The sequence below is a fragment of the Bos taurus genome, chromosome 10 (genome assembly GCF_002263795.3).
Source record: "Bos taurus isolate L1 Dominette 01449 registration number 42190680 breed Hereford chromosome 10, ARS-UCD2.0, whole genome shotgun sequence".
NCBI classification, from domain to species: domain Eukaryota; kingdom Metazoa; phylum Chordata; class Mammalia; order Artiodactyla; family Bovidae; genus Bos; species Bos taurus.
This window is the reverse complement of record NC_037337.1, coordinates 4866951-4882559: the sequence shown is the minus strand read 5'-3', so window position 1 is coordinate 4882559 and position 15609 is coordinate 4866951. Positions and strand designations below refer to the sequence as shown.

The 15609-nt window shown below is 44.6% G+C and overlaps 1 protein-coding gene across 3 annotated transcripts in view; it reads right to left on the bottom strand.

Moving 5' to 3' along the window:
- LVRN (laeverin) overlaps positions 1–15609 on the bottom strand; it is a 79098-nt gene that overhangs the window by 47248 nt on the left and 16241 nt on the right. For all 3 annotated transcript variants that reach the window (XM_015472978.3, XM_010808815.4, NM_001206325.2), the window contains exons 2-4: positions 9752–9894; positions 8276–8415; positions 3571–3697 (exon numbers count right to left, since the gene is read on the bottom strand). In XM_015472978.3, the coding sequence (XP_015328464.1) occupies positions 3571–3697; positions 8276–8415; positions 9752–9894 (410 nt within the window). The remainder of the gene's footprint in view (positions 1–3570; positions 3698–8275; positions 8416–9751; positions 9895–15609) is intronic.

The following is a 15609-nucleotide window of genomic DNA, read 5'->3' as shown; positions in this document are numbered from 1 at the left end:
TCCCATCACTTCATGGGAAATAGATGGGGAAACAGTGGGAACAGTGTCAGACTTTATATTTTTGGCCTCCAAAATCACTGCAGATGGTGACTGCAGCCATGAAATTAAAAGACGCTTACTCCTTGGAAGGAAAGTTATGACCGACCTAGATAGCATATTCAAAAGCAGAGACATTACTTTGCCAACAAAGGTCCGTCTAGTCAAGGCTATGGTTTTTCCTGTGGTCATGTATGGATGTAAGAGTTGAAGTGTGAAGAAGGCTGAACGCCAAAGAATTGATGCTTTTGAACTGTGGTGTTGGAGAAGACTCTTGAGAGTCCCTTGGACTGCAAGGAGATCCAACCAGTCCATTCTGAAGGAGATCAGCCCTGGGATTTCTTTGGAAGGAATCATGCTAAAGCTGAAACTCCAGTACTTTGGCCACCTCATGCGAAGAGTTGACTCATTGGAAAAGACTCTGATGCTGGGAGGGATTGGGGGCAGGAGGAGAAGGGGACGACAGAGGATGAGATGGCTGGATGGCATCACTGACTAAATGAACGTGAGTCTGAGTGAACTCCGGGAGTTGGTGATGGACAGGGAGGCCTGGAGTGCTGCAATTATGGGGTCGCAAAGAGTTGGACAGGACTGAGCAACTGAACTGAACTGAACTGAGTTTTATTGCTTCAAAAATACAAACTTTGCTGAGATGTACAATATATATCATTAGCCTGCTATGGTTCAGATCAGATCAGATCAGTTGCTCAGTCGTGTCCGACTTTGCGACCCCATGAATCGCAGCACGCCAGGCCTCCCTGTCTATCACCAACTCCCGGAGTTCACTCAGACTCACATCCATTGAGTCAGTGGTGCCATCCAGCCATCTCATCCTCTGTCGTCCCCTTCTCCTCCTGCCCCCAATCTCTCCCAGCATCAGAGTCTTTTCCAATGAGTCAACTCTTCGCATGAGGTGGCCAAAGTACTAGAGTTTCAGCTTTAGCAGATGGTTACAAGTTAAGAAAAAATAAAAACTTAAAAGGGAAGTTGCTATTTTATAAGTTTGCAAATCTTAAACACCTATACTTACTCCTAAAAGCATCATGATGTCACTTTTTCTTTTAAAGCTTATAACAACCTAAACAGCCAACTCCACCAGCAGCTGTAACAGTTTTTTTGTTTTGTTTTTAAATGACTCAACCAAAAGTCAAAGTAATTAGGAGACATTAGTTCATCTTTCTCTTAAAGATCCAGTAATAGAGAAACTCTATTGTAATCAGCTATCCATCAAAAGGCAGTTTTGACTAAGCACCACCTACGCGTGCTCATAGAGCAACACTGGATCGGATGCTATGAAAGATACAGAAAAAAAAAGTGCCAACATAACCTTGACTTCCAGGAGCTGGTAATCTAGCCAGAATTTACATGGAATTATGGAACTCATTGAACATATTTTTCCCCCCACCAAAAAAAAAAAAAGCTTACTCTTTACTAGTTTGAGACAGGGCCTTCCCTTGTGGCTCAGTGGTAAAGAATCTATCTGCCAATGCAGGAAACGTGGGTTTGATCCCTGGGTTGGAAAGATCCGTTGGAGAAAGAAATGGCAACCCACTCCAGCATTCTTGCCTGGAGAATCCCATGGACAGAGGAGCCTGGCGGGCTACAGTCCATGGCGTTGCAAAAGAGGCAGGCATGACTTAGCAACTAAACAACAATTCTGAGAGAAGCAGAGTCACAGGCTCAGAAGGTACTTAAAAAAGGACAGTCCAGACCCTGACCCTCAACTTGCCCTTGACCTAATGCAGAGATGATTAGGATCTAGCAGCTCAAGAACTTGAATGCAGGGATGCACAGGATGCTGTGGAAGCTTGGGAGAGAAAGAGTCAGGGAAGACTTCCTGGAGGAGGAGGCACTGTGTTGAGAAATATAAGAATCAACAAGTTGGGTAAAAGGAAAGGCAGGATGTGCAAACTGAATGTGCAAGAGCCTGACCGAGAGGAGGAGAAAATGAAAGTGTAGAAGAGGACAGAGATGCTGCTAGAGCAGCCCTTCTTCTCTGAGAAACTGTCAAAAGCCCCGAGAGGCTGGCGAGAGACGCACTGTTAAGATAGGGTGTGAACTTTGGACTTTATCCCCAGGGCATTGGGAAGCCACAGAAGAGTTTTAAACAGGGAAATAACATGATCAGATTTTGCTTTGGAAAGATCCCTCAGGCCTCAGTGTGGAAGATGAACTGGAGGAGACAGGAGGGACGGTGGTCAAAGCAAGGTCAGTTGTGGTAGAGACTTTGGTGATGTGAACTAGGGAGGATGAGGGGGATGGGGAAGAAGTGGGTGGAGGTGGAGATAATAAGGAGGTGACTTAACTGGATGGAGGAGATGTTTTGACCGACGAGGATATCAAGAATAACTCTGGACTTCTCCTTATCTAAATAAAGATAAAGAGAAATTTTCTTGCCTAGACAAGGGTCATCTTGAGATCTTCTGGCCACAGAAGTGCCAGAAACTTGGTCTCCATGCTCAGATTCCTGTTGCTGCAAACTGTCTTTGTTTCTTTCCTTCTTTTTCTAGTTTTTTTTTTGGCTGTGCTGCGTGGCATGTGGGAATCGAGGATCTTAGTTCCCTGGCCAGGGATCGAACCTGTGCCCCCTGCAGTAGAAACTCAGAGCCTTAACCACTGGCCTGCCAGGGAAGTCCCTGCCTCCAACTCTCTAAATGACGGGTATAACCTCTGGGATCCACGAGCAGGCCATGGCTGGCCCCTATTCCTTCACTCCCCGTCCCTCCTCAGCCAGAAGACTTAAGCGGCAGAGGCCCTGTCTATGCAGCATTCGGGAGCCTGGAGCGCCCTAATTTTTACTCCCCACCTTCTTCCACTGTCTGCCAGTAAAGGCCAAGCATACTTTCCCTCAAGACTTCAACTAAATAGCCTTTCAGAGGAACAAAACACACTGACATGATACCCTCAAGCGAGAGAGACAAAACATGGAACAACTTTCTGAGCTGAGCAGCTCACATAATTTTAAGGACATTCCATACCGATCTACGAGAAACAAAATGTTCACATATTCCTTTGAGGATCATATTCTGTTCACACATGATTCCAATTTTATACAATAAAAATTCACTGATGGGACCCCCAAGTCCTAATCCAATGACTCACAGCTAAAGAACATATTTTGAAAAAAACAACAAAACCTTCCTAAAGGGAACTGGAGTAATTCACGCAAGCGGTTAAAAGGATCCAGAACATTGCACTGCATGCTCTTGGTGTGAGATGAAAGGGCAGAAAGCCAGGGAGAAGGCAAGGTCTGGAGGAGGTAAGCCACCAGTGAGCACCCAGGAGGGATCTGAAGCCGGGAGCCCTCTGAGCACCAGCTAGTCACACGGCACCATGCAGAGAAGGAGCAGACAGGCCTCTGCGTGTTTAGGAACGTGTAGGACACAATGATGGGAAGCCAGCAGGGCTGACTCCAAAACAGCAAAAACAACAAAATGCCAACCGGTCCTTGGAGGCCCATCTAGGTATCTTTTGATCTCAACCTAGAGCACCCATAATAGGAAATCAAACACATTGTAAGGGAAGATACCTCACCTGTTTTTGGAAGAGGGTAACTGATATTAAATAAATCCTCCAGAAAAGAGAAGATGGGACCTGTGATGTTCAAAGCAAAATCTGCATTTCCATCTGCGATGGCATCTTTCCGGGCCCAGATGCGTATCTAGACAGAAACAATTAAGCAGTGATTAGGAAAAGCAATATGTACAGTGATTTTGGAAAGTGGCAGCCTGCTTGCTCGGATTTCCTGATGCTCTGGAGCCAAAGGTTATCTTTTCAGAAGAAGTTGCATGATAAAATGTTTACATGTGTCCATGCAATGAGAAAAGCCCTGGAGGCTATTCATTAAGTTGGGAACAGAGATTCTCCAGAAAGTGTGTTATTTCAATCTTTTGCAATAATGTGTAAAACTTTTATAATTCAAAAATAATCCTGGTTGCAGGGGGTGGGGGTGGGGGTCTTCCCTGGTGGCTCAATGGTAAAGGGTCAGCCTGCCAATGCAGGTTTGATCCCTGATTCAGGCAGATCCCACAGGCTGTTGAGCAACTAAGCCCGTGTGCCACAACTACCGAGCCTGTGCTCTGGTGCCTGGGAGCCGCGCTGGAGGCCGAGCTCCGTAACGAGAGAAGCCACTGCGATGAGAAGCCCGCACACCACAGCGAGAGAGCAGCCCTGCTAGCAGCAGCTAGAGAAAAGCCTGCATAGCAACGGAGACCCAGCATGGCCAAAAATACATAAAAAATAAATTTAAAAAAAAATCCTGCGGAGTGGTATCTACCCCCACAGAAAACATGGATTCTATATTAGAGCAAAAGGGCCCTTTGGATCCTAGCTTCCCTTTTCAGGACATATTTCCAGTGATTCAAAACAGAGTTGGGCAGTTAGCAGGGGTTACACAGTATAAAAATATGAAACAAATGTGAATCATGCAAATTTAAAATGATTTGTTAATAAAAAACATGAGCGCAAGTGTGCTCAGTCATGTCCAACTCTCTGCAACCTCATGAGCTATAGCCCACCAGGCTCCTCTGTCCATAGGATTTCCCAGGCAAGAGTACTGGAGTGGGTTGCCATTTCCCACTCCAGGGGATCTTCCAGACCCAGGGACTGAACCAGCATCTCCTGAACTTGCAGGTGGATCCTTTACCACTGTGCCACATGGGAAGCTCCCAAAACATGAATAGTCCCATCTTATTTTCAAAATTTGAAATAAGGTTAATTTCCTCAATTTTAAAAAGTTCATCAAAAGTCTCGTGACTTCTACAGTTACTGAAGCAAGCAAATTATATCCTCTGTATATGACACTTCCGTGTTAGCAGTAGATGGAAAGAAATCTCTGCCATGTTTTGTTAGTTTAGCGTGACTGTATTGTTATTTGGGTGCTTGAACTTGTTTGTGTTATTTCGGTGACTAATTTGATGTTGTTTTACCATCCATTGTCATTTTATTTTGAAATCATGGTACTCCTTCAACAATACCATCTGAGCACTTTTAAATGGAATTGCTGGTGTCAGTGCTTAAAAACACATCTGAAACACCTAACTCTAGAATGAAAGTTAGCGAGGAGGGAATTAAGATACTCGTCCCGATTGTGAATGCAGTTAATTTGAGAAAGAGCTGTCTACAAAACACAAGAGACAATGTGAAGAAAACGAAAAGCAGCACAACGATATCTGCAGATCGCTGTCCCCCAACCAGACATTCACTTGTCTTTGCTTTTATTTCTGCTGGAAAGTTTGTCTTGCGTTTTGTGACTTTTGAATGACATGAGGTCTTCGGTACGTGTTTTAGAAGCCTCCCGCCTGGATCCTCTCCTTTCTTCCAGCCTCCTCCCACCCCAAGGCCTCAGTCCTGCCCCTCCACTACCGGCATCTGCCCTGTCTCAAGCTCTCACCTCCAAGGCAAAGCCAGGAGGACATCTAGACCAGAGCCCACACTGCTGAGTGAAGGCAACAGTCACCACATTCAGGATAATACACACATATTAACTGTAGCCTTTTGGGAGGGAAGGCTGTCATAAAGTGTGTATATAAATTTCCAGTTTACAAGGCTCCTCCCACAAATGACCACTCTAAGCCACAGTGGAGGCAAATGATGATTTCAAGCTGTTGGGGAGGGGCAGGGCAGTGAGGATCACAAATACGTGCGGAACATTTTGAAGAAAAAGTTCCTTCAAAATCACACCTAGCCCACCAGTGTGTCCTTGTGGTCCTGATTAGACCCAGCAGACCTCAACCTCTAAAGGAAAAATCTCTTTACACGTGCACATGTGTGATAAATTCAAAACGTTATTTCTGAGAAACAGAATATTTCCTGCTGTATCAGGAAACGAAGATGTTACAGTCGTCAATGATTGCAGCCCTCCCGAACGAGCCAAGGAGCCCCGAGAGAACACAGGAAGGTAAAGGGCACCTGTTCGCTAGCAGCCATCAGACTGTAGCCACTCCCCATGGTGAGCAGCCCCCAGGAAGCTCAAGGTGTGAAAACCACAGGGTACCGGTCCCAGGTAGCTGACGGTTCACGTCCCTTCACGGCTGCCGTAACTGTCGAGTAAAAAAATATAGCAACCTAAAAGTTGAGAGTTATGGCAGAAATTTTTAGGGCTTCAAGCCCGGGAGACAGCATCTCAAGCAACCAGAGAGAACTGCTCTGAGGAGGCGAGGGGAGGAGTCAGATTATATAGAAGTTCTGCAACAAAGGGCAGGTAGTCTGAACATCAAAAGATTACTGTTAATTAGAGAAAAAAGCCCCAGACATCCCAAGTTAAGGAATTTAGCACTTTCTATGTATGGGAAGATGCAAGAGTCTGGGCTCACTGGAATCATTCCTTTGATATGTACCTCAGCTATCTGTGGCAGACATCCTGTGTATTTCACATCCTGAGCTTCCTTGGGGCTCACTCTAGGGAATGGCTGTCATCTAATGGCTGCTAGATGACAGCTATTCTTTTCCTTCCTGAGTTCCCTCAGGGCTCATCAGCTCACACTGGAAGGCTGCAATTGCTGACGACTATGACATCCCTCTCTACTGATAGAGCAGAAAATATTCCATTTCTCATTTCCAACCTTAGTTATGCGTGTCTTATATTTATCCTCATGCCACGCATGAACCACATTTTCAACTTTGCTAAATTTTTTCTCTTATTTAGGGAGTCCTTTTTGTAGAGTCTGGATGCTATTCCAAGAGTACAGTCTGGTTCTTGTAGAGTATATGGTGAATTCCTTAGCTTTCCAGAACTGAGTCATAGCCAAACACAACATTCCACTGATAAACTCATCCCAAATTTCAATTTTCTGGCTAAGACCATTACTTTCTTAGGCATGTTCCATTTTCTCTTTGCTTCCATGGCAGCTTTCTTTTCATGAAGAAACAGATACGATCCGTTTGTAAGAATTATTCATGCTGTGCAGCAGCATTGAGAGCAACAAGCCAACGGAGATGCGGATGCTTACAGCCATCTCCATCGCTTGCGAGCCCCAGTCACTCCTTCATGCCAGGTACAAAGCATAGGCTTCCACACCGTGTCTGAGTGCATTTATCAATACACGTCATGAATGTTTGACTTGGCCCAAGTTCTATCTGTAAATATCAAGGATCTACCAGTGATTACTCAATAAGGGAAATCAGGCTGGAGCCAACAGCTGAGGGTGATAATGAGCTGTCCTTTGCATCTAATGCAAGATTATTCATTCATCCTTCGGACAAGGAATTTTGAGCAATTCTCCCCTGGTGATAAGAGTTGGTTCATCCACAGCTTCCTTATCTGCACAAGCCAAAGGCACAAGCCGGGAAGTTCACCAGCCCAGGAGACAGCCTTAGCCTGATGAGGTCCATTTGCTTAGAAAGAACTGGGCCTAAGGCACTGGCCCTACCTACCTCCACACTCTAGCATAGGGAGTGACGTTAAGTTACGTTAAGTCACTTCAGTCGTGTCCGACTGTGTGTGTGACCCCATAGACGGCAGCCCACCAGGCTCCCCCGTCCCTGGAATTCTCCAGGCAAGAACACTGGAGTGGGTTGCCATTTCCTTCTCCAATGCATGAAAATGAAAAGTGAAAGTGAAGTTGCTCAGTCGTGTCCGACTCTTAGCGACCCCACGGACTGTAGCCTACCAGGGATCCTCCATCCATGGGATTTTCCAGGCAAGAGTACTGGAGTGGGTGCCATTGCCTTCTCCAGTCCATAAAGTACTGTTACAATCACGTTGATATTTTCCCAAAGGATTATTATGTAACAAGGGTACAACTGGGTGAAAACTAGGTGTTCCAGGACAGAGCACCGACTTCCTCAACTCTGGGTTAGTGTTCATACCCAGTAGGCCTGGTCCTTCATAGGGACGGTGATTAACCTGCCTGCAGCATTTCAGCCAGAGCAGCTGCCTCAGCTGGCATCAGGAGCAAGTAGGCAAGGTATACAACACATAACCTGAGTTTCAAGATGCTGGTGTGGCCCCTTGCCCTCTTCTCTCTGTGCTCTGAAAGGCAGCGAGGGCCTGGGAAGAGGGGGCTCAGAACCTGCGTCTAGGGGACGTGAGGCGCAACCTTCCATAGAAATCCCTCCGCCCCAGAGGGAAGGGCTGCGCTCCGCTCCGCAGTGTTTTGCTCAGAGCAGTGACAGGGCTTGGGGGAAGAACTAGGAGAGGTCCGCGGGGGGTGCAGGCCCAGCCCCCGAGGCGAAGGAGTGCGCGAACAGTCCGCAGCCAGCACAAACGTCCCGCACCTGGAGGGTCTCCCTCACTCACCTCCTTGCCCCTCTCGATCCTGCCGATGTGCTCATAGTCACAAATGACAAAGGCAGCTAAGTAAGTGGGCATGTGGGGCGTGGTGTGAAAGGTGGTAACAGTCCACTTGCTTCCGTTCACATCTTCTTTCTCAGACTGACCTAAAGAAATTGATTTTAGTCCAAATCACTGTAAATGAGCAATAAGGAACACAGTTTGAAACAATTGGCCAAGTTCGACGACCACTCAACTACCGTCTTCCCAACCTCTCCCCACGGTTCAGTGGCTCGGATTTCTCTACCTTCGAGCTATCTATTAGGAAGGCCTAAGGACAGTGTCGGGCTTCGCTCCTAGCTCCGACAGTAGAGAATCTGCCTGCAATGCAGGAGACCAGGGTTCAATTCCTAGATCAGGAAGATCCCCTGGAGAAGGAAATGGCAATCCATTCCAGTATTCTTGCTTGGAGAATCCCATGGACAGAGGAGCCTGGTAGACTACTGTTCATGGGGTCGCAAGAGTCGCATACAACTTAGTGACTAAACCATCACCACCAAGGACTCGATTCTTGGTTCTGAATTAGCACCATGAATAATGTGGTCTGGGTGGAGGGCAAATCCGTGAGCAGCTGTCAGTCAGGCCCGTGAGCTGCTTTCTCTTTCCATCCACTGCTGTTTGCTACTCCAGCCGGCCTCTCCATGGCAGGTCAGCAAGGTATAATTCTGCCATTCTCAGGTTTGGGGCAGGTCCTCAGTGGAGTCCCACTGGGGTCTCTGAACCTGAAATCACAAACTGGAAGGCCTGAGCAGGCCGGGTGCTCAGTGTGAACAGGCTGATGTGCAGAACAGGGCGGGGTGGGGACCACAGGGGCAGCCTTTTCTCACCTGCAACCAGACTGGCATGTAGGAAGTGCAGGGCCAGTGCTGTTAGGTGGTCTGAGCTTCCCCAAAAAACTAAGAATTTTAACTTTTATGAGAAATATCAGAATTTTTTAAAGTTGCATACTAATTCAACCAAAAGAAAAAAAAAAAAAGTGCTGTGAGCTAACAGCAAAAAAAAAAAAAACTGAAACTAACAAAAAACCCACATCTATGTACCAGATTTAGACTAAGTCCACTAGCTTGCTATCATGAATGATTACAAGACTGAAACCCAAATTAATGGGCAGACAGGATACCAATGTATGAAAACAGTACAATGTTCCCAGCTCCTAATACAAAAAGGATCAGGATTTACCATCGCCAAGATGTGGGTGCTGACACGTATCCCGGGTGGCCGCCCTCTCTGGTTATAATATACCATAATTAAAATACGTTCTCAATACACTGCCAAGAAAATCTACTGTTGTAAAATCTATTACAGAGTTAAATACACACACACACACATATATATAAAACATGTAATACACAAATATACGTGCACATATAAAAATATATAAGTATATATTTATATAAACATATAATTACATATAGATACAAGATGATAGAAAACATTACTTACTTAGCTTTGGCATGTTAGAAAGGGCCACATAACGTGGATGATGAATGACTGTAATATTAAAAGTTGCCTTCAGAGCTGGCTCATCAAAACAAGGAAAAACATTCCTGGCAAATGTTGGTTCCATGTGAGATGCTAACAGGGCCCTGAAATATATTTGGGGGACAAATCTACTTATTTTTATCTTAAACCAATGGAAGCAAATGTGTATATATACTTATATATATACACAGAGAGAGAGAGAGATGGATTATGGCTTAAAATTATCTGAAGAAAGGAGCTGGAACATTTTCCCCTCATCTTCCTTATTCCCCTTCCCATAATATACACAAATTCCAGTTCTCACTACCCCTGAGATTTCCTGTAAGACCTAAAATACAAAAGAACTCTTTAATTTTCAACCACAAAATAACATTTACTTCATTACATCATATGCCTTTAAAACCTTTTACAAACAAAATAGGAACAAATATGCAATGCCAGGCTTTTGAGAACCAAGGATTTTTTTAAACTAGGATTAATTCTTTGGGGATGGTCTAGCTTTCATTCTCCACCAAAGTGCAAGTCAGAAGAAGAATATCTATATTTTTATCTTTTTCTCACATGTTCCTTCTTTTTCCTGGTTGGAAATTTTAAAAGGTTTTATTTTGCATACCCTTGGTGCTAAACAATATAGACATATCCCAACTGAACAAAACAACTTTCATTTGCATATGGGTGGATTTATCGAATCCCTCATCCTCTGCTGCCCTCTTCTTCTGCCGTCAATCTTTCCCAGCATTAGGGCTTTTTCCAATCAGTTGGCTCTTTGCATCAGGTGGCAAAACTACTGGAGTTTCAGCTTCAGCATCAGTCTCCATCAGTCAGAGGATGCCACGGTTAGATAGTATCACCGACTCAGTGGACATGAATCTGAGCAAACTCCGGGAGGTGGTGAAGGAAGGGAAACCTGGTGTGCTGCAGTCCATGGGGTCACAAAGAGTCAGACACGACCCAGAGACTAAACAACAAGAACAACAATCGGATCCTTACCACTCCTTCCTGCATCTTCATGGAAAAATTCCAAAGTGACATTATCCCACAGTGGACTGGTGATTTACGGGGAAAAGCTTAGGAACAAGAGTACCCTGAGGAAATATGGAGGTTGCCAGTTTCACCCTCTGTAAACACTGCTGGAGGCTGACAAGACCATGGGTGCTTTCTCCTCCAAAGAAATCTGAAATCTCATCAGCCCATTTTCCAAGACTCTGTGACCTGGGAATTGCTTTCAGGTGACAATTACGGATGCTAAATTCCTTTTTTTCTCCTAAGGTGCTGAGACCTAATGTCTCTCATGCTAATGTCACTCCAGCTTCAGATCCAGTTCTTCTTCTTCTTTTTTTTTTAAATGTGGACCATTTTTAAAGTCTTTAAGGAATTTGTTACTGTCAACTACAAATTGGCACTTCCCAAGAGCACCTCCTAGCGACTGAACAACAAGAGCATTTGCCAAATGCCTATGTGGAGACTGAACCCTGTGCAGCTGCAGCTGTTGACCTTCAGCAACTGCGGGGGGAGTTCAGGGTGGAGTGAGGCGCTTTGTGCTCCAGGGAATCTGGTGGAACAGATCTTTCAGTTCAGTTCAGTTCAGTTCAGTCACTCAGTCATGTCCAACTCTTCTCGACCCTGTGGGCTGCAGCATGCCAGGCCTCCCTGTCCATCATCAACTCCCAGAGCTTGCTCAAACTCATGTCCATCAAAATGGTGATGCCATTCAACCATCTCATCCTCTGTTGTCCCCTTCTCTTTACACCTTCAATCTCTCCCAGCATCAGGATCTTTTCCAATGAGTCAGTTCTTCATATCAGGTGGCCAAAGTATTGGTGTTTCAGCTTCAGCATCAGTCCTTCCAATGAATACTCAGGACTGATTTCCTTTAGGATGGACTGGTTGGATCTCCTTGCAGTCCAAGGGACTGTCAAGAGTCTTCTCCAACACCACAGTTCAAAAGCATCAATTTTTCAGCCCTCAGCTTTCCTGATAGTCCAACTCTCACATCTATACATGACTACTGGAAAAACCATAGCTTTCACTAGACAGACCTTTGTTGGTAAAGTAATGTCTCTGTTTTTAGTATGCTAACTTGGTCAAAGCTTTAGTTATGATAGTTTAGATCTTTAGTTAGATATTTTCAGGAACTGATTTCATGATCCCAATCCTTGCATCTCTTCGTATCTAGAAAATCACTAAATCCCTTCATGGTGACATCGGCTCCTCGTGACTAGCAGAAAGCCTTTTGTAAAGTAAGCGCTTGATTGTATTGAACTTTGCCTTCACCAAAATCTTATATATTGACCTTCCACCATTGCCTCTTTGGAGCAGTCTCTCAGAGCTCTCTGATCTGCTGTCTCCCGAGCGGCAGTCCTCATTTTGCCCCCAATAAAACTTAACTTGCAACTCTCCAGTTGTGCATTTTGTAGTCGACATTATGATAACGGTTTTTGTGTTTTGGTTTTTAGGGCATTAGGCTTGGGGGATCTTAGTTCCCCAACCAGATATGGAACCCACACTCCCTGCCTTGGAGGGCAAAGTTTCAACCAATGGACCCACTGGGGAAGTTCCAGCCCAGTTTTTAGATAAATAAAAGGTGAATTCAACACAGATACCTTGAAAGCACAGCCCACCCATCATCCGCCTCTGTAAATGCCTCCTCCACCATGAAAAGGGCCCTGTTCACATGAAACTTTACACAGTTTTCGGAAGAGCACACAGAACAGGGGCACGTTCAAACGTTTCACATCAGCTAGTTTGATGGGCTCCCAGCGTCACAGTGACAAAACTGTAATTTTCAACAAGCCTATTTGGCTTTATTTGCTTTTTCCAACTTTATTACACTCTTACTTTCATGGGCTGAAAGGATTTGAGGCTCTGACAGCAGCCACTTCGGTTCCAAGACTCTGCTCTACGTAATGATAACCCTAAACTAGTTACTTACCCTTGCCGAACCTCAGTTTCCCCTTCTAGAAAATAATTCCACTATCTCTGTTTCATTATTAATTGAGGCTTTATATTATTAGTAACTGAATTTAGCAATAAATGATCTGTGAATTCTCTATTCCTTCTACTCTCACAAACTGTTCTTGATATAGATGAACTACAGAAGAATTCAAGGAGGGATAAATTACAGATTGGGGTGGACAGTTGGAAATCACTAATTACAAATGTATCTAAAAAGGTTCCATCATTTTCCCATACAGCAGAAATTAAACACAACATTGTAAATTAAAAAAAAAAAGGGGGGGGGGTTCCAGAGATCATAGGTGGCCATAAGCTTAATATAAACCATGTTTGTCTCCCCAGTTAATTTTAAACTACCAGAAATTAGGGATTATATATTTTTCCTTTGTACGATTTTTTAAAACTTGGCAAAAATATGGGTTCACAGCAACTATTTTCTCAGCCTTGGAGTTACTACAAAGTAAAGGAAGCTTGATATTAATATATACAGAATAATATGAAATATTTTTGTAGAGTTTGCCACATGCCAGATTGGCATTTATTTGCTTTGTAGTATTGGTTGGTATCTTTAAAGGGGATGGGATAAACTTTAAAGAGGATGGGAAAGATTCAAGTACCGAACAATACAGTAAAAAGAAAAATGGAGCAGGGGATTCAGCAACCTGAGTCATGGCTCAGGACCTGCAGTGTAAACGTAGTGCTGTAATGTTGGAAAAGCTGCTTAAACGCTCTGAACATCCAGTTCTATAAAATGCAGAGATGGGACTAGATGAGTCCGTAAGTCCACTTACAGCTCTAAAACTGATTCCAACAGAGATAAAGACTCCAACAGGAGAGAAAAAAGAGCCCATGAGGTGGCCATGACTGAGCCATCTGGGACGGTGACAAACAGCCCCCTCAGGAGCTTTCACACATGACCTTCATTCAGAAGGTCTATGAGCCTTCTGAAATAGCAGGATACTTTGTACAAATGGTGATCTGTCAGCATGAAAAGTGCAACGTAAGGTGAAAAAGCACATTCAGTTATGTAATACACGCTTATATATTTGGAAAGCCAACACATGCCTGTTGTTTTTGTAATGGAAACTATAGAAAATACAGCTTGGTAACGTCTCTTCTGCTGCCATGACTTCCCAAAACATGCAAATCTCAAGGAGGTGGCAAGGTGGGGAGGAGGGAGAAAATCAGACTCTTCAAGGAGGTGGGGAACTTTCATGCTCACCAGAAGGAGCTGCAGGTTCAAAAAGACTAGGAGACACAAGCTTAGGGAGTCACTGCGTTAACAAATCAAGCATCAAGGGAGTCCTTCCAATTCCGTGATTAAGGTCTCCAGAGAAGTGAAATGAAAAACACTTGGGTTTTACTCAATTATTTCCCTCCCTGGTTTCATACAAACAAACAAAAAGGGGGAAAGCCTTACAACGTAGAGCCATTCTGGCTAATTCTTAAACGCAAAGGTCAGTGCCAGCCAGCATCACACACAATCTGGTTATGCCACATCAGGACCCAAGGTTGATATTTATTTCCCTTCTCTCTCTGCTTTGGATTCAAGCAACCCTGTGAGGATATCCTGGTCTCAGAAAACAGAACCTCCACCACCCTCTCCTCCCTGCAAACCTCACTGAACCATGCTATTATGGTGCCTATGAAGTCTGGGTTTACAGTGGTCAGCTGGGGAGAGAGTTAATTTTGGAGGATTTGTCTCCCAGTGGCTCAGTATTGCAAAGCCACTCTCCTGCCCTCTTGTACAGCCAGAGATTTGTGGACTCACCACGTTCTTGTGCTGGAAAAAGTCTTAGCAGGCAAGATACGCAATGCCCTTGGGGATCCATCTACTCTCACAGAAAACACACCCATTCAGTACAATATTTCACTCCAAATTATTTCATGAACGCTGTCTGCCTACAGCTCTAGTTAAGAAGTGCTAAATAGCATGGCTGGTTAAAGATAAAATAAGATGCTCTGGAGCATTTTCCCCCGCACTGATTTTTTTTTTTTTTTTTTTAAACACAGTAACAACTCAGAAACCAGAATGTTTAGTAAAGACAGATGGTACACCACTGGACTGTGGTTCAAGGATCGGCCCATGAATCATGTTTGTTTATTACTTATGTAATACGATCTTAAAACTGAAGGTTCCACCAGACGACAGAACATAATAGATGTAAAATTTCAAAGAAAGGCACCAAACCGTGTTATGGAGATTTTGAAAGTAAATGGCCTCAAGAGCCTCCGAGCCAATCTCGGGATTCTCAGCTCCACTGAGGACACAGAAGAAGGGTCAGGGAACACAGACAAGAGTGATCAGAGAAAAGATTCCTTGATGGGGAGGGACATTGTGCCGCCAAGTCGTCCTGCATTCAGGCAGCGACTCTCTAAGCCTGAGCTAGGCAGAAAAAAATCCCTCAGAAAGCAGAGAAAGTGCTTCCCAAGGCTGAGAGACTTCGTGTGTGTGTGTGTGTGTGTGTGTGTGTGTGTTAGTTTCTCAGTCACGTCCAACTCTTTGGAACCCCATGAACTGCGGCTCACCAGGCCCCTCTGTCCATGGAATTCTCCAAGCAAGAATACTGGAGTGAGTTGCTATTCCCTTTTCCAGGGGATGTTCCCAACCCAGGGATTGAACCCAGGTCTCCTGCATCGCAGGCGGATTCTCTACCCACCAGGAAAGCCCTGAGAGAGAGACTAATTCACTCTTGAGAAAGCTGAAATTGACACTGGCTGGAGTCGAACTCCTATCAGGTAGGAATCTATACCGACTGTTTTGGAGGCAAAACTAGGAGAGTGTTGTCTTGCCACCCACATCAGGCTCGGGCAAGGGATGTATGAGTGTTCCTTGGAAGAGCTGTGGTTCCTGACACACACAG